The sequence below is a fragment of the Staurois parvus genome, unplaced genomic scaffold, assembly GCF_062004578.1.
Source record: "Staurois parvus isolate SC_StPar_1 unplaced genomic scaffold, SC_StPar_1.0 ptg000438l, whole genome shotgun sequence".
Lineage (NCBI taxonomy): Eukaryota > Metazoa > Chordata > Amphibia > Anura > Ranidae > Staurois > Staurois parvus.
This window is the reverse complement of record NW_028318234.1, coordinates 1,890,511-1,913,971: the sequence shown is the minus strand read 5'-3', so window position 1 is coordinate 1,913,971 and position 23,461 is coordinate 1,890,511. Positions and strand designations below refer to the sequence as shown.

At 40.7% G+C, this 23,461-nt stretch overlaps 1 protein-coding gene across 1 annotated transcript in view; it reads right to left on the bottom strand.

Annotated features, from left to right (window-relative positions):
- Positions 1-799: 799 nt before the first annotated feature.
- OXCT1 (3-oxoacid CoA-transferase 1) overlaps positions 800-23,461 on the bottom strand; it is a 171,848-nt gene continuing 149,186 nt past the window's right edge. Inside the window, exons 15-17 of the mRNA XM_089687812.1 lie at positions 5,461-5,541; positions 2,414-2,515; positions 800-1,002 (exon numbers count right to left, since the gene is read on the bottom strand). Coding sequence (XP_089543938.1) covers positions 961-1,002; positions 2,414-2,515; positions 5,461-5,541 — 225 coding nt within the window. The 3' untranslated portion in view covers positions 800-960. The remainder of the gene's footprint in view (positions 1,003-2,413; positions 2,516-5,460; positions 5,542-23,461) is intronic.

Genomic DNA, 23,461 nt, shown 5'->3' with positions numbered 1-23,461 from the left:
TGTATTTCCCTGGTTCTGGACAGTTCAATGTCCAGTTGTATATCCTTGGTTCTTGACATATCTAGATATTTGTAGCAAGAAAAGCTGTAGGGAAAATGGATTCTGAGAAAGTCGACAGGAGTTTTTCTGAACTACAAAGAGCTTTCAAACATGAAACCATCTCTCTGGTCTCGTTGGGTGGTCTGTACAGTTAAAATATAGTGCTGCAGAAAGCAGACCACATGTTTCAATAACATATTCAAGCAAATGTTTTTACTAAATTGATGCAAATGGAAGAGCTTGCACAGAAGGGCACCATTACCCAGGTGTGCCTAGGGTAGCATGACATTTATATAAGGCCTTGAACAAAACTATTATTCTTTAACTGTAATAGGGAAGATGGTGTCAAGCTGCTGACTATGCAGTATGCCAGGCATGTGAAAATCAAATAATTTGGCAAGTAAAATCGCTCACATAAATATATCCACTGTGCGGTTTGTCATTTGCATAGCATTCAGGTGAGTGCTGGCAATCATTGGATTTACATATTACACAAGTCAGATGTTGATAGACGCGCTCAGTTCGTTAGTGAGGTCCATAGGCTGTGCGGTGGTTCCCATTAAAGAGCTTTGATAACTAATCCATCATAAAAGGTCAGAAGAAAGGCCCCATCACTTCCACCAGATCAGTGTTGCCGGGAAGATGAGGTGTTATTCGTACAATCATCCACAGAATTTTGTGTGTAGACTTTTTGACTAAATAAACCATTCAAAATATGCGATTCTCAGAATCTAAAGCATTGAACAAACAACAACCGATATTTCTCATCAAAAGTTTTATTAAATGACACAGCCTCCCTCAGCCCCTGTAACAATTCATCTGTGATGTTAAAAAAAAAAGTCTTTAATATAAAGTTCTCTCTAGTATTGCCATCAGAAACATTGCTTCAGGTGATTACCGATAAGGAAGACTCCATGAATCTTAATCGCTGATCTGCTGCAAAGGTTGAAGGTCTGGTGAAACCTTAGGAGTAAAAGAAACAATGTATTGTACATCAGACATGAGTAAAGTAGACATGTTCACATCAACACACAGAACGTCTCTAGAATTTATTTACAGAACCATGTTCAGCCTTCATGCTTGCTGTATTCCTTCTTACGGTCAAAGCAATTGAATTGTAAAACCAAAATTCACTTTGCATAAAAACAGACCAGGGACCCAAATTATTTTGGATCTTTTTTGGACAAACACCCACAATCCACCAAAAAAACTTGCTGAAAATACAAAAACGTAAATTTATTTTGCAAAAGGGTTTAAACTATTGCAGGTATAGAATATAAAACTAAAGCACAAGAAATATAGCCAATAAGTTACAATATCATGCTTACAGTAAAAACTCAGCTACCGGGAATGCCCTCAGAACCCCAAAACCCACATTTACATGTATGGAGAGATTAGGCATGGCCCATCACAGTAACATATCCCCATTATCAATCACAAGACCAGGCAGAAGGTATATGGGGGTGTGTCAACACCCTGAAACTTTCCCTACATAGTTTTACAAAGTCCAATCCAGCACATCCATTGGCAGGGGCACCAATTTTTTTTTAAAATCTTTTCAACATGGCCCTCATCTTTCTACACCACTGGCAACATGCTATCTTAATTTTGCAACCCCCTGCTGCATATACCGTATGTCCATAAGGAAATTAGAGGGTAAAGTCATTTACTTTTGCGATTAATCAATTTCATTTCTAAAAACCTTGGATGTGTTTGGTGCGGTCATTGGACTGTATAAATGTATGTGGATTCTCAACTGTAGGTTCTTTCCCAGTTTCAAAAGGGTTGCCCCTGGTTGTTGAGCGCTGCCGAACCAGAGCCAGGGTGCCCGAAGACAATTTCAGTGACCCTTAAAAAAATCTGAATCTAGGGTCCCATTTGTTCTTGCGTTTAGTATACAAAGCTGAAAGAAGAGATCCCTCCATCAATGCAGTTTAGAATGCATGGAGGAATTGATAAAGCAGGAAAAATGTATGGCTAGCTTTACATAAGTTAACAACTGGCAGGAAGGGATGAGGATATACATACATACACACACACACCTATCATACACACACCTATCATACATACATACACACACCTATCATACATAAATACACACACACCTATCATACATACATACACACACAGCTCCATGAAATGACTGAAAACTCTGCAGCAGCACAAACTCTTTTGTACCGGCTGACCAAAGACTGAACGCATTAACTGTACAAAAACTCTTTTAGGGTTGCCACCACCAAGTTAGACATAGACCAGCTATTCCTTTAATTATCAAATTTCTTAATTCTCCCCAAATTTAATTAAATGGCTAGTCCGGATAAGAAGGCATTGAGAACAGAACAAAGTGAAAGGTGTTTAAATACCAACCACTCACTTTAAAGTCGCTGCCTGTGCATTTTTTGATGTCGTCTACAGTAAGACCTTCACCGATCTCAATCAAAGTTAGCCCATTCGTCTTGTCCACATCAAAGACTGCCTATTACAGAGACATATACATAAAATGCAGGTTATTATCAGATTGGAAAATGTCAAAAAAATATCAGCTAGGATTTCAGGTATTTTTTTTTCAGCAAGCAATATTATGCTGTGGCCAGGACCCAACTCAATAACAAGATAATCATCTATATGAGCCTGGATAAAGCTGAAATAAAAACATTAGCATACAGAGGAGAGCCTGGCTTACTCCAAATACACTGAAGCAATATTCGCACATTACAGCTTGAGCAGATTTAAGGTAAATATGGCAGATTTAAAAAGTATAGGAATATCTTTAAACCTATTTGGCTGCCAATGACGGCAGATTTTCTAAAGTCCTCTTTGGAACAATGCTTACTGAAAAGCATAGACAGCTTAGCTGATCCAATCCTGAATTCAGCGTCTGATTCAGCTTGGATACTGGTGATATGAATGTGGACAATCTAGCGAACGCTGCAAGAAGAGTAAGATTCTTTTATTTGAGGTTTTGTTTTGAATCGCATTTAACCATTTTTGCAGCCAATGCAGTTTATAGAGGTTTTGACGTCATAAACTGACTAGGGATGCACCAATATGTTGGCTGTCAAAAATAGGGTTATTGGCGTTTTGCCAGAAGGAAAAAAAAAAAAGGTGCTGATAACAACATGCTCCATAGACATCAATACAAAAATGCCCCCTAGTGACCTCAATGCAAAGTTGTATCCCATAGACTTTAAAGCAAAAACACCCCCCTAGTGACTTCATTGCAAAATCAAATGATCAACGTCACACATATGGCTTGTTGGAAATTGTGTGTTCAATCAGTGCTGTAGCATTGATCAGTGTATTCTCACAGCAGAGGTGTACCCCATGTCAGAATACAATGGTGCAGTGAGGAGGATTCCCCCATCCACCTCAAATGTGTGGATGGGGGAATAGGTTTGGTTTCTTTCAATCAACCCTCTGGCTGAAAGAAAAAAAAAAAAAACGATGAATATATGGCCAGCTGTGATCAATGTTCACTCATGTACTGTATCTGAAGGAGCAGTGTTGTCACCCTAGGTGGGTACTCTCCTGACTTGGACTATTAACCTCTCCTCCACTCTTTGTCTTCATTATATAGGGAGGAGTCCTTTTGCAGTTCAAAGAGGGTAGTAAAGAAAACTGATAACATTGAGATTTCAGCACAGGAAATTACAAGAACATTTGAATTCTTATTTTTCTGCATTTGTGTGTTCTTAGCCTTAAAATAAAATGAAAAAAAAGAAGATGCAACCACCAAAACCAAGAACTGGTGAGCTGCAATAGAATACATTTTTCTTTTTGGGTAAGATATCCTTTAGGAAATCCAGCAATATCTTGGCTTGGGCGACTACATGCCATATGGACTTGCATTAGATTCCGTTTTGTATAGTGGACAGAAAGCACTAAGACTCTCAATTCCCAAGAACTTGCTTGTTCATGAAGAACGAATGAATGGATGGAGTGACTAGTGGTTGCACTAGTAGCAGTCTAAGTATAAGTGACAGGTACATTTATGTAGACTTCAGTGATTAAATTACAGGGCAGTCTTACTTTGCACTAAGACAGATAAGAATCATAATTTACTGCCTTCTCCTCATCTGTGATTAGCCAGCCTGTCTTACCCTTAGGGCAATTTTCAGATTTATCTGCACAGGCAGCAGATGGAAAGGGCAGTCAACCATATCAGTGTGATTGATTATATACCACAGAGATCTTAGGACATTTTCCCAGGGATTTAATACATTTTTAAAAGTACTCCTGAAAGCCCATCTAAACCCAAGGACATAAATATAACATTAATTTAATTGCAGGTAACTGTCTCTAGATGTGGTGGTTTCATTTCAGGCTTTCCCCCCCCTCTTATTTCCGCTTGGTGATGCTGCCAGTAGCACACTTCCAAGGGTCCAAGGGTGACAACATGACTCACTAATATCTCTGGAGGAACACAGTCAACAACTAAAGGCCACCATAAACCCTAGCATTTGATGGTACAATTAACTTCAAGGTGTTCATGCCATATGTCCCTTAGTGTACGTGTGATTAGGGTCTTTGGGATTTCCATACATGTTAATGTACATAAAAATAATTAAGGTTTGGCAAGCCTAAATGTTGCTTTTTTATTCAAACCAGCAGGTTGAAGAAAAAAAAAAAAAGGACCCGATTTCTAATCCACACCTTTGAGGTGGGTGGGGGAATTACTCTCACTGTGCTTCTGTGTTCTGATGGCAGGGAGACTTCCCCACCATCAAAATACACTGAGCAGTGCCACCGACTATAGCTGATGGCACTGTTCATTTGGGAAAAACCTGACAGGTTGGTTGTACAGAAGTCAAATCAGTAGATCAACTTCTGTACAACCAGCCTGCCATACATGGATTGATCCCTGCTGAACTTGGCGAATTTCGATCCATGTATGGTTGCTCTTCATTATTATCTGCTGACCTTTTTATTCAGTCACTACAGTTTCCATAAATCTTTATACTTAGCTGACAGAAGCCAGCAAAAGTCTGGCTCCCAGTGGGAGTTCCTGCTGATGGGTTAAGATTTAAAAAAAAAAAAAAAAAAAAAAAAAAAGGGAAGAAGCCTGGGTGATGCTCAACCTTCCATAAGCCTCCCTATGTGGCAAAGTGTAATAGCTGTTGTAAAGTACCCTGTGCCAACCTCCCCCCCCCCCCCCCAAAAAAAAAAAAAACACAGAGGCATGAAATAGCTCTGTACTTCCTGGTACTTCCCTTGCTGTTCCATTCCTAAGCTGCATGGTCAGCAACATCTGTCGATTTTGTGAAAGGGTGGGCATAAGAACGCCTCTCAACATGCAGTGCTTGGCCCCGAGCAGTCAATTGCCAGGTCCTGAGCAATGTCATAAGGAGGAAGATGTACTTTCCTATACAAAGCACACACAGCAATGGGAATGGTCAAAAAAACAAAACAAAAACGTTTTACCTTCTCTGTAATGATACGATCAACGCACTGTTTACCAGTAAGTGGCAAATTACATTTTTCCAAAATTTTGTGCGCTCCTCCCTGTAATAAAGCAGAAGACCTTATCTTATTCAGAAAACATACAGTAGGTACAAACACTGAAGACAGTTTTTAGCAATTCTGGATGAGTGCTATGTATTACTGGAAGTCAAAATTATATGGGTTTCACTGCATGGATTCTCTGTATTATTGGAAATAAAAAGGATATACAGCATTCTGGTAGGATGGATGATGTGGATATTGGATTGTATCTCTCATGAGACAATATATACCATTGTTGCCCTATACTCTTCCTGGTATCTCAGCTTTGTAGCCTTATAAGAAAATCTAGGTTTAACCAGAATCTACATGGGCAACCTTGTGACCAATGTCACAAAACCAAAAATTTTAAATTTTGATTGGTCACCAGAACCATAACAGAGGAAAAATCTTCCAACAGAGATACTGGTTTGACAACTGGTGGTCTAAGAAGGTATTTTTCTCACAGATATTTCTGCTCTCTTTCGGCTATGGTTATAATGGGCAAAAAAACCCAACAAAGGTTATCAAGTTTCCTACTCTATCTAAAATATATAAATTTTATATGCACACACATATATCTATCTATCTATCTATCTATCTATCTATCTATATATACACACACACATACATATATATATACATACATACACATACACACCCTGTTCCAAATTATTATTATATTTTCCTCATTTACCTAAATAATTGATGTAAATAACAGTCAGCATAATTCTCATGTTATCAACTACTAAGAGTACAATTCAAATTTTATTGAACAAACCTCCTAATGATAACAGGGTTTTTGTTAAACATAAAACACTTACAATGCACTGTTCCAAATTATTACACACAGTAAGTTTCAAAACACTTTATAGGTTGTAAAGAACTGAAAATTGTCATTTGTTATGTTTGCAGCATATTTACTGACATCAAAAGCTATTTCAATCAAACTTTTAACAACATTTTAACTTTTTAAACATTTTAACAGGTCACGTTACATTGTAACATAGGACCCCTTATTTGCTAGCAGCTTCACAAGTCTTGCATCCATTGAACTTGTGAGTTTTTGGACAGTTTCTGCTTGAATTTGTTTGCAAGATGTCAGAATAGCCTCTCAGAACTGCTGTTTGGATGTAAACTGCCTCCCACCCTCATAGATCTTTTGCTTGAGGATGCTCCAAACGTTCTCAGAAGGATTGAAGTCAGGGGAGGATGGAGGCGCCACACCATGACCTTCTCTCCTTTTATCCCCATAGCAGCCATTGATGCATAGGTATTCTTTGCAATATGCGATGGTGCATTGTCATGCATGAAGATGATTTTATTAAGGAAAGCATAGTTCTTCCTTCTGTACCAGGGAAGAAAGTGGTCAGTCATAAACTCCACATACTTTGCAGAGGTCATCTTTACACCTTCGGGGACCCTAAAGGGGCCGACCAGCTCTGTTCCCATGATTCCGGCCCAAAACATGACTCCACCACTGCCTTGTTGGAACAGGGTGGCCGTCCACCAACCATCCACTACTCCATCCATCTGGACCATCCAGGGTTGCACGGCACTGATCAGTGAACAGGACTGTTTGAAAATTAGTCTTCATGTATTCTTCTGCCCAATGCAGCCGTTTCTGCTTGTAAGTATTGGTTAGTGGTGGCTGAATAGAAGGTTTATGCACAGTTGCAAGACTCTACACCTTGATGTCCGTGGGACTCCAGAGGCACCAGCAGCTTCAAATATCTGTTTGCTGCTATGTAATGGTATTTTAGCAGCTGCTCTCTTGATCCAATGCATGGATCTGGCAGAAATCGCCAATAAGAGTGGAAATTTTGAGCCTTGCCATATATGGTTGAAATCTCAGCTGTTCACTACTGAACTGGCTGCGATTCAAACCATCTATGGCCCACTTAAGACACGACAGCTGTTGGTCTTATTCTTATTGGGTGACTGCAGACAAAAAAATGCCAACTAATCTCAGGGAAAAAAAAAATTACCCAAGTTAAAAACCTGTCCCAGTCCCTCATTTTTCAGCATGTGTGGCTGCAACAGTGTCTTTTTTCTTCCACTCCATTGAGAAATGTACACTATATTGTCAAAAGTATGGGGACACCCCTCCAAAAATCACTGGATTCAGGTGTTTCAATCACCTCCATGGCCACAGGTGTATAGAATCAAGAAAGCTAGGCATGCAGACTGCTTCCACAAACATTTGTGAAATAGTGGGTCACTCTCAGGAGCTCAGTGAATTCAAGAGTGGAACTGTGATAGGTTGGTACCTGTGCAATAAGTCCATCCATGAAATTTCCTGGCTACTAAATATTTCACGGTCAACTGTTCGTGTTATTATAACAACGTGCAAGCAACAGGGAACAACAGCAACCCTGTCATTTTACATGGCCTACCACTTTGTGGCTAAGTGGGGTCAGTGCATGCTGAAGCGCACAGTGCGCAGAAGCTGCCAATTGTCTGCAGAGTCAATAGCTAAAGACCTCCAAACCTCATGTGGCCTTCAGATTAGCATAACAGTGCACAGAGAGCTTCATGGAATGGGTTTCCAAGGTGGTTGCCAGGAGAATGGTACTTGCTTGACTGCATTGTGCCAAGTGTAAAGTTTGGTGGGAGGGCGTGGATTATGGTGTGGGGTTGTATTTCAGCGGTTGGGCTTGGCCCCTTAGTTTCAGTGAAGCGAACTCTGAAGGTGTCAGCATAACAAGACATTTTGGACAATTTCATGTCCCACTTTGTGGGGATAGTTTGCGGATGGCCCCTTTCTGTTCCAACTTGATTGCGCACCAGTGCACAAAGCAAGGTCCATAAAGACATGGATGAGCGAGTTTGGGGTGGAGGAACTCGACTGGCCTGCGTAGAGTTCTTACCTTAACCTTATAGAACACCTTTGGGATGAATTAGAGCGGAGACTGGGAGCCAGGCCTTCTCGTCCGACATCAGTGCCTGACCTCACAAATGCACTTCCCATAGACACTCTCCTAAACCTTGTGGACAGCCTTCCCAGAAAAGTTTAAGTCGTTATAGCTGCAAAGAGTTGGCCAACTCATTATTGAACCCTACGGACTAAGACTGGGATATCATTAAAGTTCATGTGCGTGTAAAGGCAGGCATCCCAATACTTTTGACAAAGTATATGCTTGGCCAAGTATGCATGATTATGAGGAACTCAGACTTCACAAAGCTTAAAGTGGAACTAAATTGCTAAAATAAAAACATTTCTAGGAGGCAGAGCTGTTTTTGGCAGATCACATCTGCCAACATTTCTCCATCTACCTCCTAGCAATTTGTAATCCTTTGTACACTGTACAGAATATGCAATCTGCACTGTACACGCCTGACTAATTCTCTGCATATGTCATGTCTAGAATGGAGCTTTGTGCCTGGGACATGTCTCCAGGGGACTAGCCCAGAAGTTATGTCTCCCAATGGCTGAAGATTAGCAGGTGACCTGGAAAGTGGTGGAGAAGATTACAGCAAATCAAGAGGAATTTAGTTCTGTATAAGACTAGTTTTACAGTTTCTCTTTATCTACTGTTGAAAAAGAAATCTTGTTTACAGAGCTCAATAGCTAAAGCTGGATTTTTACACACAAGCAAATGAGTCCGCAGATTTCCCAGTCTCCATCCAAGGCTTCATTAAGAGTGTGTCCGATAGGAAACAATTGCAGTTTTGCTCTCTTTAGCCATAGCGCTATAAGAATGATCTGCACTGTGTAATATACAAATATAACATTTTATCCTCAATCCAGCTTCATCCCGTAGCCCACTAATTCCCCCCCCCCTTTTTTATTTTTTTTCTAGTAAGCCTCTTTAAATGTTGGGTCCTCTCAATGCTTCTGAGTAGCTGTGAAGTTTTCGCTTTCTTAGCAACATTAAAGTCTGAGTGCAGGGCACCAGGGTGAGGTACCCACAGGGGGCCTTGATGCTCTGCACTCATAGGAAATGGGTTGAAGGCAGGGGCGGACTGACAACTCATGGGGCCCCCGGGCAATAGGGGATCATGGGGCCCCTGTGTCCTTGCCCAAACTCAAAAAAGCATATATGAAAAAGGTACCAGTGGCATCTCATGGGGTCCCCTACTGACCCCGGGCCCTCGGGCAGTGCCCGAGTTTTCAAATGGTCAGTCCACCCCTTGTTGAAGGACATTGGGTATCAGTTTCCCTTCAGAGACCATTATGAATACAGAGATCTTTTATGGTCTAGGGCAGCAGTCTCAAAACTGTGGCCTTACGGCCAGATGCGGCACTATTACTAACACGGACACCAAAAGTGGGGCTTAATTCCCCCAACTGACGCCAATGATGAGCACTATTCTTCCGACTAATATCAATTATGGTACACCATTTCATCTACGAACACCAATGATGGGCCAATATTCCTTCCACTAATAGCATTGATGGGGCACTACTCCTCCCATTGACACCAATGATCGGTCAATAATCCTTCCACTGATAGTGTTGAGCCAATATTCCTTCTGCTGATAGCGATGGGGCACTACTCCTCCTCCTACTGACCACAGGCACTATGCAACTTAACGCCATAACGGAGACCTTGTTTACTCTCACTGATGCTGGGCCTGGGACTTTTTGTACCCCCACTGGCCACAATCCACCACCCTAAAGTCTGAATGGCCATAAACTGGCCCTTGGTTTGGAACGTTTGGAGACCCCTGGTCTAGTGGTACTGACTTACTCACTCTACTAATGGCAGCCTTTAGTTTTAAAATCAAGAGTAGCACAAGGGGCCTCTTGACAAGCCTTCCCCTGACTGTTATGCAAAAGGACTTTGCCACAAAAGATAAACCCAAGAACAGATAACTAGTCTAACAGTTTGTAGTCAGTTCATTAATGAAAGTATGTTGCAATAGAGCTTAAATTTCTGGAGCACGACTGATCTAGCAGGGAGTTTGTTCTTACTCAGCAACATCTCTTCAAAGCTGGCAAGGAACATGAGAAGCTTCACAATAAGCTAGTAGCGATTACATGTTTTTGTCTTCCTCATTTAGCCTGTGTACAGCAGACTCATTTACAACATTTGATTAAACTGAAATAAATGTCAGAAAGATCAGTTAACCAAGTAGTAAAACCGAAGCCAAGTCAACAACTTTTTTCCCCGGATTTAGCATTGTAAAGGAGAAAGTAGGACACGTCACATGAATCAGAACCCAGAGGAGATTTCTCACAAATTAAGATAAGAAAAGCATGTCCTTCCATCTTAATGAGGCATGATACATCATAAGTCACAGGGCCAAGGGGCCGTAATCTGCCATTAATCTGAACTTCTTCATCTTGACAAATGAACACAGATCACAGATGCCACGTTCGATGTGTTTGCCGAGTGATTGGTAAGCACTTCTTAATGTCACTTCTGATGTTCCTACATCATGTCTGAATTATTGCTGACAGCACATAACTATTCTTGTGCGGCTGTGGTAGGGATATTAAATTCCATGATCTCCTGGGACACAGAGCTGAATGCTTATATGTATCGTGTAAAGAGACATAATACAGTGCAATGACATTAAATAACGAACATAAAAATAGATAATTGCATCAGGCAACACTTTCTGCTAACACGCAAGACATGGCATATAAACATTCGGCAAATGGGGTTGTAATTTGGTTTTTGACTAATATATATAAACTTTTGTTTCGCTGGCTGTTATTAGGCAGATCGAGAGAAAAATATTTAAAATTCATCAAAAAGTACGGAATTTAAAGAATTAGCAAAACCCCATGAATCTTAAAAATGTACATTTTATTATACATTTAGAAAAACCTCAGCACAATAAATACCTCCTAACAGATGTGCAGCTAGCATGTGATGTGTTCCCACATATAACAAATAAATAAATGGTGAAAAATGCAACGCAACAATAAAATAAATAAATAAGATGGTGCCACTATATCTACTGCGACCTGCTAAATGCGTATTGATCAATAGTGACAGTAAACGATACTCCTCCGTGCTTGTGAATACTTAATAATCCAATATATGCTTACTGGTCATATATTGCAATGAATACATGTAGACCCACACATAATCTAACATCCACAGTGCTTTGTAATATTTACAACATAGAATCGTGCAACTTTATATAACAGATGGTTGTGAACAGTCACTCTAATTCCACAATAACTTTGTGTAGACCGGTGTAGTGAAACTATTGTATACAAGTGTACGGTGCTCCTGTATCACCCCTTAGTGCTCTTCCACCTCCAACACACTTATGTGCTCACCTGAAAGTTTGACTCATAATGACAGGTCAAACTGAACTTCTTCCTTTTAACCTGGGCAAGTATAATGCTACAAAGTCTTCCCACTCTTTGCCAGCACTTTTGTATAGATCCAATATACTCCACAATTATGTAAAAAAATGCTGAATATAGTGTAGTATGTACAAACAAAAATAGCCTTTATTTAAACTAATACATATCCACTCACATTAAAATGTGTGCTCCTGGGACACCACAGGGTTAAAACTCACTGTACAATACTCCAAGTTGAATACATACTGTAATACCTCTTGCAAAATGGAGGCATGTAGACTTCCAGTTTACGGCTTGACGTCATCAGAGTACCCTACGCGTTACGTCACAACATGTGACTTCATCAGGAGTGGGTCTATATGTATTCATTGGAATATGACCAGTAAGCATATATTGGATTATTAAGTGTTCACAAGCACGGAGGAGTATCGTTTACTGTAACTATTGATGAATACGCATTTAGCAGATCACAGTTGATATAGTAGCACCATTACATTTATTTATTTTATTGTCGCGCTGCATTTTTCACAATTTATTTCAATATTTTATTATGCACTTTATTGGCTTTATGCAGAGTAGCAAAAAAATCAGTTCAGCTCAACAGATTTTGCTATAGTAGTTCACATGGATACAGAGAATCTACGTGCATACAGCATTAGCCAAGCTTAATGGAACTGAAATGTTTTTGTGCTCCTACAAAAATTGGAACAATTTTTTTTTTTTTTTAATTGCTAGCAATTTATGGCAGAAGAGACTAGATCACGGGTGTCCAAACTTTCTAAAGAAAAGGCCACTTTACTCTCCTTCAGACTTTAGGGGGACCAGACCGTGTGGGAGAATAGTGCTCCATTTTTGTTGTCAGTGATAGGAATTCTGCCCCATTGTTGATGCCAGTGGCAGAAACAATGCCTCAAGAGCTGCATAAGGGCAAGCAAAGAGCAGCACCAGGCCCCAGGGCCAGTTTGGAGACCACTGGACTAGATATTTCTTCTGCCTTTAAATCTCTTGCACTTCCTTTTTTTTTTTTTTTTTTTTACATGTTGTACACTAATGGCCCTACATGGATGAAAAATGCTGCCAGCACTCATACAACCTTGTTTCAAAGTGGAAGACTGTTTATTCTTTGTATGATAAAATAGAAAAGCAACATTTTAGTACCACACAAGGACACATCCTCAGGCATAAGCCTTAGGAAGGGTCCCGAAACATTGCTTTTCTATATGATCATACACAAATAAAGAGCTTTGCACTATTGAAACAAGCTGGTTAGTGTACTGGCGACAAATTTCATCCCTGTTGTACCCCATGACCAGTCTAGGAGTCAGTGCACCACCCTTTTAATCATATGGTCGATTCCAGTATGGTGTGCATGAGGAATGATGGCAATACAAAGCAAGTGCTGGGTGCCAGAATAAAATAACTCGTGTGAGTTGCATCATCCATACCCGAGTAATCAAGACAGAATGACTCTTGATGAGGAGGGAGACAAGAGGAAATAAGTGCTGTCATCAGAGCGATCGTGGGGGAAACACGAAAATGGCATTGGTGGAGGAGAGCACTTTGCAAGGTATATTTGCACATTAGTTACCTTGCAAACTTGCATATTACCCCTGGAGGACCTCAACAGTTCCAATGACTCTTCATGATTTCTTTTTTTATCATGTGAAAGCTTTGTTGTCATACACCCGACAGAGCCTCATGTGAAGGACGGGGCAACATCACAGCTCTGACATCAGCCGACAACGGGTATTTTGGTGGTGCCATTGACGGAGGGGACCACACCTTGGGACTGCTGGAAAGGGGAGTCAAATGTATTCTGTGGGAAGGCTTTAGATTACTAAAGGTAGATTTACTAAAACTGGAGAGTGCAAAATCTGGTGCAGCTCTGCTTAGAAACCAAATCAACTACCTGTTTGCGTAGCTGAACAAGCTGAAGTTATAAGCAGATTGGTTAACATGCACAGATGCACCAGATTTTGCACTCTCTAGTTTTAGTAAATGTATTTATTTTAGGTACTTGTATAGCTCCATCAATTTACGCAGCAATAGAGATTCTATATATAGATATAGAGCGAGAGAGAGAACGCGAGAGATTAGATTCACATCAGTCCCTAACCCTCAAGGGGCATACAATCTAAAGGTCCCCATCTCACATTCATGCATACACATACTACAGCCAATTTAGACAGGATCCAATTAACCTACCAGCATGTCTTTGGTGTGTGGGAGGAAACCGGAGTACCCGGAGAAAACCCAGACAGGCACAGAGAGAACATGCAAACTCCAGGCAGATGGTGCTGTGGTTGGGATTCAAACCAATGACCCTAGTACTGCGAGGCAGAATTGCTAACCATTTAGCCACTGTGCTAAATCATCCCCAATGTCTCTTAATAAAGGTCAGTATTCTCTAAATGCTAAATTGAACCAAAAAACAATACATTTTTAACAAGACCAAAACAGACCAAAAACAGTAAGGTAAAGAACCTTGCTATCACATGTACCATGAGGCCAGCAAAAAAGAAAAATCCAAGAATGCAATAATACAGGAGAGGTTTAAAATGAGAACAATGTATTTGAATAGGGTGCTTAGCAAGCAAAATAGGAACAGTCTGAGGATAATAAAAAAAAAAAAAAGCCCTCTAGCACTTAAGTATGGAATGTTAAATATGGAACACACAAAAATAAAGCAAAAAGGAGTACAATTATTCAATTCTCGTATGCTCTTTTGTCACATATTGCCTTAAACTAGATTATGGAGAAGCCGGGAAACAAGACAGGCATTCTGAAATGAACAGTTTCCGTGGCAACAGGAGCGACTGCACCTAAATAACACATCCATCTCCGTTTAGCTATTCAAGCGCCGATCATTAAATGCTGAGGCCTCCGTATTTGTGTTTGGACCTGGGTTCATATATTTTTGTGGTTATTTACCACTTGGCACTTGGAGATTGTTAGCAGGTCCACCCGCTGTGGCTGGAAGAAAATGATCAACATATGTTCAAAATATTTGCAAAATTTGCAGCAATATGGAGTTCGATAGAAAAAAGGAAAAAAAAGGAAAAAAAAAAGAAAAGAAAAAACCCCACACACACGGAAATGTATTATTCCATAGTGTAGTCTTACAGTGGGAGTAAACTCACTTGCTGTTTTGTACCTATAATATGGCTTACCCATCTAAATATCTTCTGCACATGCACAGTTTAGGAGATATTCACATGTGTAGCAGCTGGCAACGTCACCAGCGCATGTGCTCTGCATGCTGTCCATTGAGAGAGCTGTGCCATAGCTTTGACTACCACTCACACACACATGGAGGACTTTGATTCGGCCATTAAAATGGCTGGAGCTCACGAATCCGGACGGAAGAACAGGTGAAGATGGATTCCCTGTTAGCGGTGATGCGTCACCACCGTAGGAATCTTTTTTTAGACAAGTCTGTCATAATTTGCGATTAAATATAGATAAAATTGAAGTGCTACGCCACTGCTAAGAGGTCCAGATATGATTTTGTTCCGTTAAAGGTCAGGGGTTCAATTCAAAAAGAAGCCAACATGTTTTGGCAGTCTGAGTGCCCCCTTCATCAGGGCTTGACTGACAACAAAAGTGAACAACCAGAAGTGAACTGGGCCTACAATGGAATTTTTTTTTAGTATGAATTAAAAGCACAGACCTAATTAGCAGCTTGTTTAGCACTTAGACCCTTGAAATGCGTTGGATACTTTTTAAAATAGTACCCTTGACCTTTAATGGAATAAAATTATATCTGGACCTCTTAGCAGTGGTGTGGTGCTTCAATTTCAACTCTTCTACACCCCCAGTTTCCTTGGCTTGTAGTGTGATGTAAGAAGCCGCCTGCCCAGGAACCAGACCATTTACACCAACATTAATACCTTAAAGTGTTACTAAACCCAGGATCCTGCATTCACTATATCTATTATTCCACAGTACACAGAACATGAAAATGCGTTTATTTTAGTAAATATAAACTACTAAATACCTTTTCTCTTCAGCAGTTAGAGCAGTCTTGTGACTTCTATCAGTGTCCAGCAGAGCACTGGTTAAAACTTGTAGGAGGAGTTTTCACTCTCCTGTAGGAGGATGCAGAACCCCTGACCTCTGTCTGGACAGTGCTGATTGATCCTGTGCTGATCACATGCACTCTCCCAAAAAAAAAAAAACACAAAAAAACAAAAAACAAAATAAAAACCCCTCTAGCAATACACACCAGACTGAGCATGTGCAGCGTGCGCCCAAGGCTCTGTGCTATCAGCAGATGGATTGGGGACAGTAGAAGGGGAGGATCAGAGCTTTTTAAACAATGCAGAGGATTAACCCCTTAGGTTCCACAATGAGTATAACAAGCATGCTTTACTGCATATACAGACTGATTTTACTGTTGTGGGTTTCGTAACACTAAGATGATACCAGTAAAATAAACCTACGGGTCCATCACTATCTTTTCACTTTCCTCATAATGTGCTAGTATGCAGTGCATACTATTATATTAGGACATTACCCTGCATAGAGAACTAGTTTTGGGGTTTATTTAATGCAGTTTACTACAGCTTTAAGCAGAAATCAAGGTATGGCTTTTTTTTCATTGTTCCATTGATCCGGCTTGGACCAATGTGGGGCTGTGCTTGCACTACAAAAGGTTATTAGCTTGTTTTGTCCAGGGGAAAGGAGAAACAGTTTTACTTACCTGATCCTCCGGTCCCCCATGTGGACTGTCCCTTGGCATCCTCACAGCCAGAGCAGGGCTGTGGACCCTGCTTTGGTCTTGATGTCAGAGCCCTAGACCGCTAGAGTGCGGGGGTACAAAAGCTGGAGGGAGCAACCTAGCTGCTAGGAGGAGTCAAGTATTGGCAAGTATATCACCTTTTATTGTTCCCCAAACATAATTACCCTTGCAGTGCGGGCACAGATACATATATGTCATATCTGTGGCATCCCTGTAAAAGCCATCTCTGCTTGGAGGAGGTGGAGATCGTGATGCCACTGCATTCATTGCAAAAACTGCCAACTTAGAAGATCCTTCCATATGGTAAAGGACGTAGTGATGCCAGTATCAAATGTTCTTCCCTACATGTTTTGCCATCAAAAGTAGTCAGGGGCCATAGACTCAGAAGCTTGCAGCAAGAAATGTAGTTTCTCACGGGTAAAGATTTAAAGTTCAAGACATTATAGAAAATGCAATACACTATTTGGATGTTGGACGTCTACATGATGGCTGTTGCATTGGAAGGGTTCCATAATACAGATGACGAGTGGGTTTATAACACCTCAGTGTATGACTTCCACTTCCTCTCAACCTAGAAGTGTGCACCTCCTCCCTTTCCCCAGGGAGCACAAGGTGTACAGCGCCCCCAGAGATCGGGAGGACTGACTGATCATAGAGGTATAGTTGCTAAGTGCACAGCTCTCAATTCAGTCAAGAAACCTTGAAGAACCTTGGTTTTGGAGGTCCGCTTCCAGGTCTGTGATTGAAGAAAGTCTTTACAGTGTCCAGAGAGGATTTAAGTCTACAGACTCCACAGGTGCGGAGGACATGTCACCAGGGGGGGGCAGAAAAGGGCAGAGTTAAAACACAAGATGGCAGAGAAACCAGGAAATCCAGGCTATGAATCACCTCCTGCAAAGGTGACAGGGTGTCATGTCAATGATTAGGCTGAAAGGCCAGGTTGAAGTCCTCAAGATTGCTCCACCAAAAGGTGAGCAATCCAGTGACTGGTGAAAGATGTGGCAAGTAGAGAGTAGACAGTAGAATAGTTAAAGTAACAAGCCAAAGGTCAGTAACAAGTGGCTGCAGGTTGAGATCAAATGGAATCATAGCTGAGGAACAAGCCAAAAGGTCCGTAACCAGCAGTAGTGAAGGTACAGATGGCAGCAGGAGTACAAGGAGCAAGATATTGGCTGGAGTAGAGCACAATCTGGCAAATAGGAAGTGCAGAGACATAGCTTAAACTTCATGGCAGAGGCAAGGAGTTCAAGGTTCACCAGAAACCATATACATAGCAAGGTTGTCCAAGGGATTAGGCACGGAGCAGTCCAGCATTTCAAATTACACAGTAGGAGAAGCCACTGCCAGACGCAACAAAGATCTTGGTATCAAATCTGGATCCTGACACAAGGGGAAGTGAGGTTAGCAGGGATATATGGAGGAGTAGTGGAGTAGGCAGTAGCAGAGGTTGCTGGCCAGAAGAAAGGTGCAGTGTCAGGGGTGCAGGGAGGTTGAGAATCAGGGATTCTGCATTCTTTACCGGCCAAAATGCAAAAGCTGTCTATCTGAAAGAAAGGCTTCTCTGAAAGAGTGCTGCCTGATATACTGTAGGCTCCTGGACTGCATCTCCTGCTGATTTAAGGCAAATGAAAGGGACAGGGGCTGTTAGAACCAGGTCTAAAAAACGGTAAACCTTCTGGTAACTGTTCGCATGCTTATTGTAAGTAACCTTCCAGCCAGTCTGATCCCAGTCATATTTTCCTGTTGCTGAAGAGGCCTGTATACAGACAAGATACAGAGCCAGAGAAAGACTGGCACCATTATGGCAGGAAGATTAAAAAATCATCTGTGTGGTTGGTGTTCAGCTTTCTTGTTTTATTTATTTTTAAGCTTGCCATACACTTACAGATCTTTGTTTGAGAATTTTCATTTCAAGAATATTAGTTTGATTTTCTAATCGTTAGTGGGGTCAAATCGATATTTGTTTGTTTTTGACAGCAGTGACAGGAAAATTTGAAAGGGCAGGAATGCTAATTCCTCGATGAAACACACTTTCGGCCAGTGTATCTGGTTATTGTTCAGAAATTTAATTCATTTTAAAATAGAATGTTAAAAGCAAAGGACAATTTTTGAACGACATTGTATGGGCTGCTTACATTGTGTGATCATACTAGATTAAATTTGTATCTAAGGTACCAATACTGAAGAAATGAAGGCAGTAACCAAGCACCCATGTCGGAATTTATTTCAGAGTAGTCTCCTTCAGTGGGCAGTAGAAGTCCTGGCAATTCTCAGTTAACTGTTGGGCCAAGGTTTAGCACAAGAGAAAGGTAGAGCTTAAAGTGCAAGTTTACCAAGAAAAATAAAAAATCCCTGGCCCCCCCTCTTCTCTCTAGCCTCCTTTACACAGAGCTCTAACCCCCCCCCCCCCACTGGTCCGTAGTCATTCTGAAGACTAAAAAAAGGACTTACAGAAACCACAAGATGGCTGCACCTTAGCAACAGATTCGGTCAGTTCACTTTAAGCCTGTGCAGTGTTAGCTGTTGATGGCACTATAAGGACATGACCTTCAGCACAGGCTGTACCTTTCCACACTGAACACTAGAGAGGCTTCTGTGTTACTAAACCCTGGGCCCTGCATTCACTATATCTGCTCTCCCACAGTACACACAACGTGGAAATTCAATTATTTTAGTCAATATAAACTTGTGACTTCTATCAGTGTCCAGCACAGCACTGGTTAAAACTTGTAGGAGGAGTTTTCATTTTGCTCTAGGAGGATACAGGACCCCTAACCTGTGTCTGGACAGTGCAGATTGGCTCTGTGCTGACCACATGCACTCTCCCAAGAAAAAAAAATAAGAGCTCTCTAGCAATACACACCAAACTGAGCATGTGCAGAGCATCTCCACATGATATATACATCTTATCAGGAGATAAGAAGGGGGCCCTGGAAGAAGAGGAGGACCAGAGAAGTCAGGATCAAACATCCTTTTTACATAATGTGGAGGATTAACCCCTTAGGTTCCACAGTGAGTATAACAAGCATGCTTTACTGCATATACAGACTGATTTTACGGCTGTGGGTTTAGTAACACTTTCAAGAGTCTGTACAGGCATAAAAAACAGAAAAAAAAAAAAGATGTAGTTAGACTATAAATAAAAGTCACAAAGCTTATTACTGCTTTCCCTTATAACAAGAACGCACTTGTATAGAGAAAAAATAATGTTTTGTGCCAATAAGCCAAAGCACATACAGAACATCTATGCACACATTGAGATATAAAGGCTCGGAGTTGTTAGCCGCTCTTCAGATAATGTTCTGGCAGAGAACATCCTGTTCTTTTAAAAACCAGTGCAAATCAATTTTACACACTATTTACAGCATTAGCATTTATAAAATATCACTGAAGTTGTAAAAAGCTTTGCCGACAGTCTGGATTAATCATACAGATAAAGCTGTGGGCATCTTGAGGATATAAACTTCTCCCTAATAAACCAGTTTACTTTTATGAAATGATCATCCATTAGAAAGCAAAGCTCATTAGTGGCTCTTGTTATGGTCCATTGCAAATTTTGAACTACTAAAACCCAGTAGGCCTAATATGGTTTAAAGCGGAATTAAACCAATTGAAGAATGACCTCCTCGCCTCTCTTGCATGCAGCCAAAAATTCTGCTGCGTGTGTATATGCGCCCCCAATATCTAGGCCCAGCACACAAATTCTGCCAGCCTCTAGCAAGCTACTGCTCGGCGTTTGTGAAAACGTACACAAAACCATCACGCATGCGCACTAATGCTACAGTTATAGCTGCGTGTATGTATGTATGTATGTATGTATGTATGTATGTATGTAAACACACATATACATACATGCATATATATATATATATATATATATATATATATATATATATACACACACACACACACACAGTGGGGATCGAAAGTTTGGGCACCCCAGATAAAAATTTGTATTAATGTGCATAAAAAAGCCAAGGAAAGATGGAAAAATCTCCAAAAGGCATCAAATTATTAGACATTCTTATAATATGTCAACAAAAGTTAGATTTTATTTCCATCATTTACAAAGAATGTCTAATCTGTAATTTGATGCCTTTTGGAGATTTTTCCATCTTTCCTTGGCTTCTTTATGCACATTAATACAAATTTTTATCTGGGGTGCCCAAACTTTCGATCCCCACTGTATATATATACAGACACACACACATATATATATATACATATACACATACATACATACACTTTTTTTAACTTTATCCTTTCCTCTTATGGGAAAAGCTTTAAAAAAAACAATTTGTTGGATGGAGTTCAGTTAAAATTGAACATCAGCCAAAAACACACAGATAGATGAAACACATACAAAAAAGGGAGCTCTTTTACCTCCCCAGTCAAGCAACATTTTCAGGTCTTTTTCCTCCTCTCCCTGTGATTGGACAGAAAGAAAAAAAAACAAAAAAACAAACAAAAAGCAGTACACTGAAGAGCCCCCTCTATCACTCTTCTCTATCCCCTTTCCCCCTACCTGAATGTTCCAGGTTAGCACATGAGCACACCAGATCAATTTGACTCTTAAACTCTCTCTCCTGATCTAAGCTTTCCTGTACAGGGGATGGCAAATGTTGAAGAAGATCTTCACCCAAAAAGGTCAGTTCCGCTTGCATCCCCCTGGCCACATTTGGCACTATTTTGGGGGAACGGGTACCTGGCTTTGAAAGGTAGCAGCTCCCACTTCCAGTCAGACGTGCCATGGTGATTTGAGCCGGAAGTTTGACCCCCCCCCACTCCTTCCACCTGCAGCCTTGTGGGACACTTCACAGGTCCCAGAAGACTGCGGGAACATTCACAAAGGGCATTGCGCATGGCGCATACGCAGTAGGAGAGTAAGATTTCCCTTACTTACGATGCCGACACCTACACCCAAAACCAACTAAAGAATTGGCTCGGGTGAGGACATCGCTGGATGCCTTGACAGGTAAGCATCCTTATATTAAAGTCAGCGGCTACTGACGGCATTTAACCTTTTTGGATTACACTACTAAGTATGTAAGTACAACCTTGATAACCTGACTGGTATTCTCAAATGTTATGACTCTAAGTTATAACAGTTCTCTTCTCCCCCTCCTTTCTATCTTCTTCCCTCCCCCTTATGATTCATACTGTACTACTTGGATATATACAGTTGTGTTCAAAATAATAGCAGTGTGTTGAAAAAAGTGAATAAAGCTCAAAATCCTTCGAATAGCTTTTATTTCCATACACACAAATGCATTGGGAACACTACACATTCTATTCCAAATCAAAGCATGAAGAAAAATAGATCAAATTTGTGTTGTTCCTCTAAACAAATTGAAAAAAAGTGATTAGACTGTTCAAAAAAATAGCAGTGTTTGTATTCTTCTTTACAAACTCAAACATTCACTATATAAACTGAAAAATGTTTGAAGATTTTGCTTTCCTTTGAATCACTTAATGAATATTTAGTTGTATAAGCACTGTTTCTGAGAACTGCTGTACATCTGTGTTGCATGGAGTCAACCAACTTCTGGCACCTGTGAACAGGTATTCCAGCCCAGGATGATTGGACTACATTCCACAGTTCTTCTCTATTTCTTGGTTTTGGCTTAGAAACTGCATTTTTGATGTCACCCCACAAGTTTTCTATTGGATTAAGATCCGGGGATTGGGCTGGCCACTCCATAACGTCAATTTTGTTGGTCTGGAACCAAGATGTTGCACGTTTACTGGGGTGTTTGGGGTCGTTGTCTTGTTGGAACACCCATTTCAAGGGCATTTCCTCTTCAGCATAAGGCAGCATGACCTCTTCAAGTATTCTGATGTATTCAAACTGATCCATGATCCCTGGTATGCGATAAATAGGCCCAACACCGTAGTATGAGAAACATCCCCATATCATGATGCTTGCGCAACCATGCTTCACTGTCTTCACAGTGTACTGTGGCTTGAATTCAGTGCTTGGGGGTCGTCTGACAAACTGTCTCCGGCCAATGGACCCAAAAAGAACAATCTTACTTTCATCAGTCCACAAAATGTTGCGCCATTTCTCTTTAGGCCAGTCAATGTGCTCTTTGGCAAATTGTAACCTCTTCAGCACATGTCTTTTTTTCAACAGTGGGACTTTGCGGGGGCTTCTAGCAGATAGCTTGGCTTCACATAGGCGTCTTCTAATTGTAACAGTACTCACAGGGAACTTTACACCTTCTGTGATCTTCCTGGAGCTGATTGTTGGCTGAGTCCTTGCCATTTTGGCTATTCTTCTATCCATTCGAATGATAGTTTTTCGCTTTCTTCCACGTCTTTCAAGTTTTGGTTGCCATTTTAAAGCATTTGCGATCATTTTAGCTGAGCAGCCTATCATTTTCTGCACTTCTTTATATGTTTTCCCCTCTCCAATCAACTCTTTAATCAAGATATGCTGTTCTTCTGAACAATGTCTGCATCGACCCATTTTCCTCAGAATTTCATAGAGAAATGCACTGAAACCAGCATGTACAACATTTGCTGCCTTCCTTCCTTAAATAAGGGCAGTAATTGCCACCTGTTTTTCAAAGAATGAATGACCTCACTAATAGAACTCCACACTGCTATTATTTTGAACATGCCCCTTTCAATTAGTGATTCAATTACACAGAATCAGCAGCATGCATGTCATGACTGTTGGGTCTGTTGGATTTCTATTACTCTACTACACCTGCTAGTAAATTATTTGCCATGTAGAAATATCATTTCTACCAAAAATAGTGATTGATCAGGTTAGTGATGTCTGACTGCTATTATTTTCAACACAACTGTATATTGTACATTCACATCAGTCCCTAACCCTCAAGAGGTGTACAATCTAAGGTCCCTAACTCACATTCATACATACACATACTAGAGACAATTTAGACAGGACCCAATTAACCTCCCAG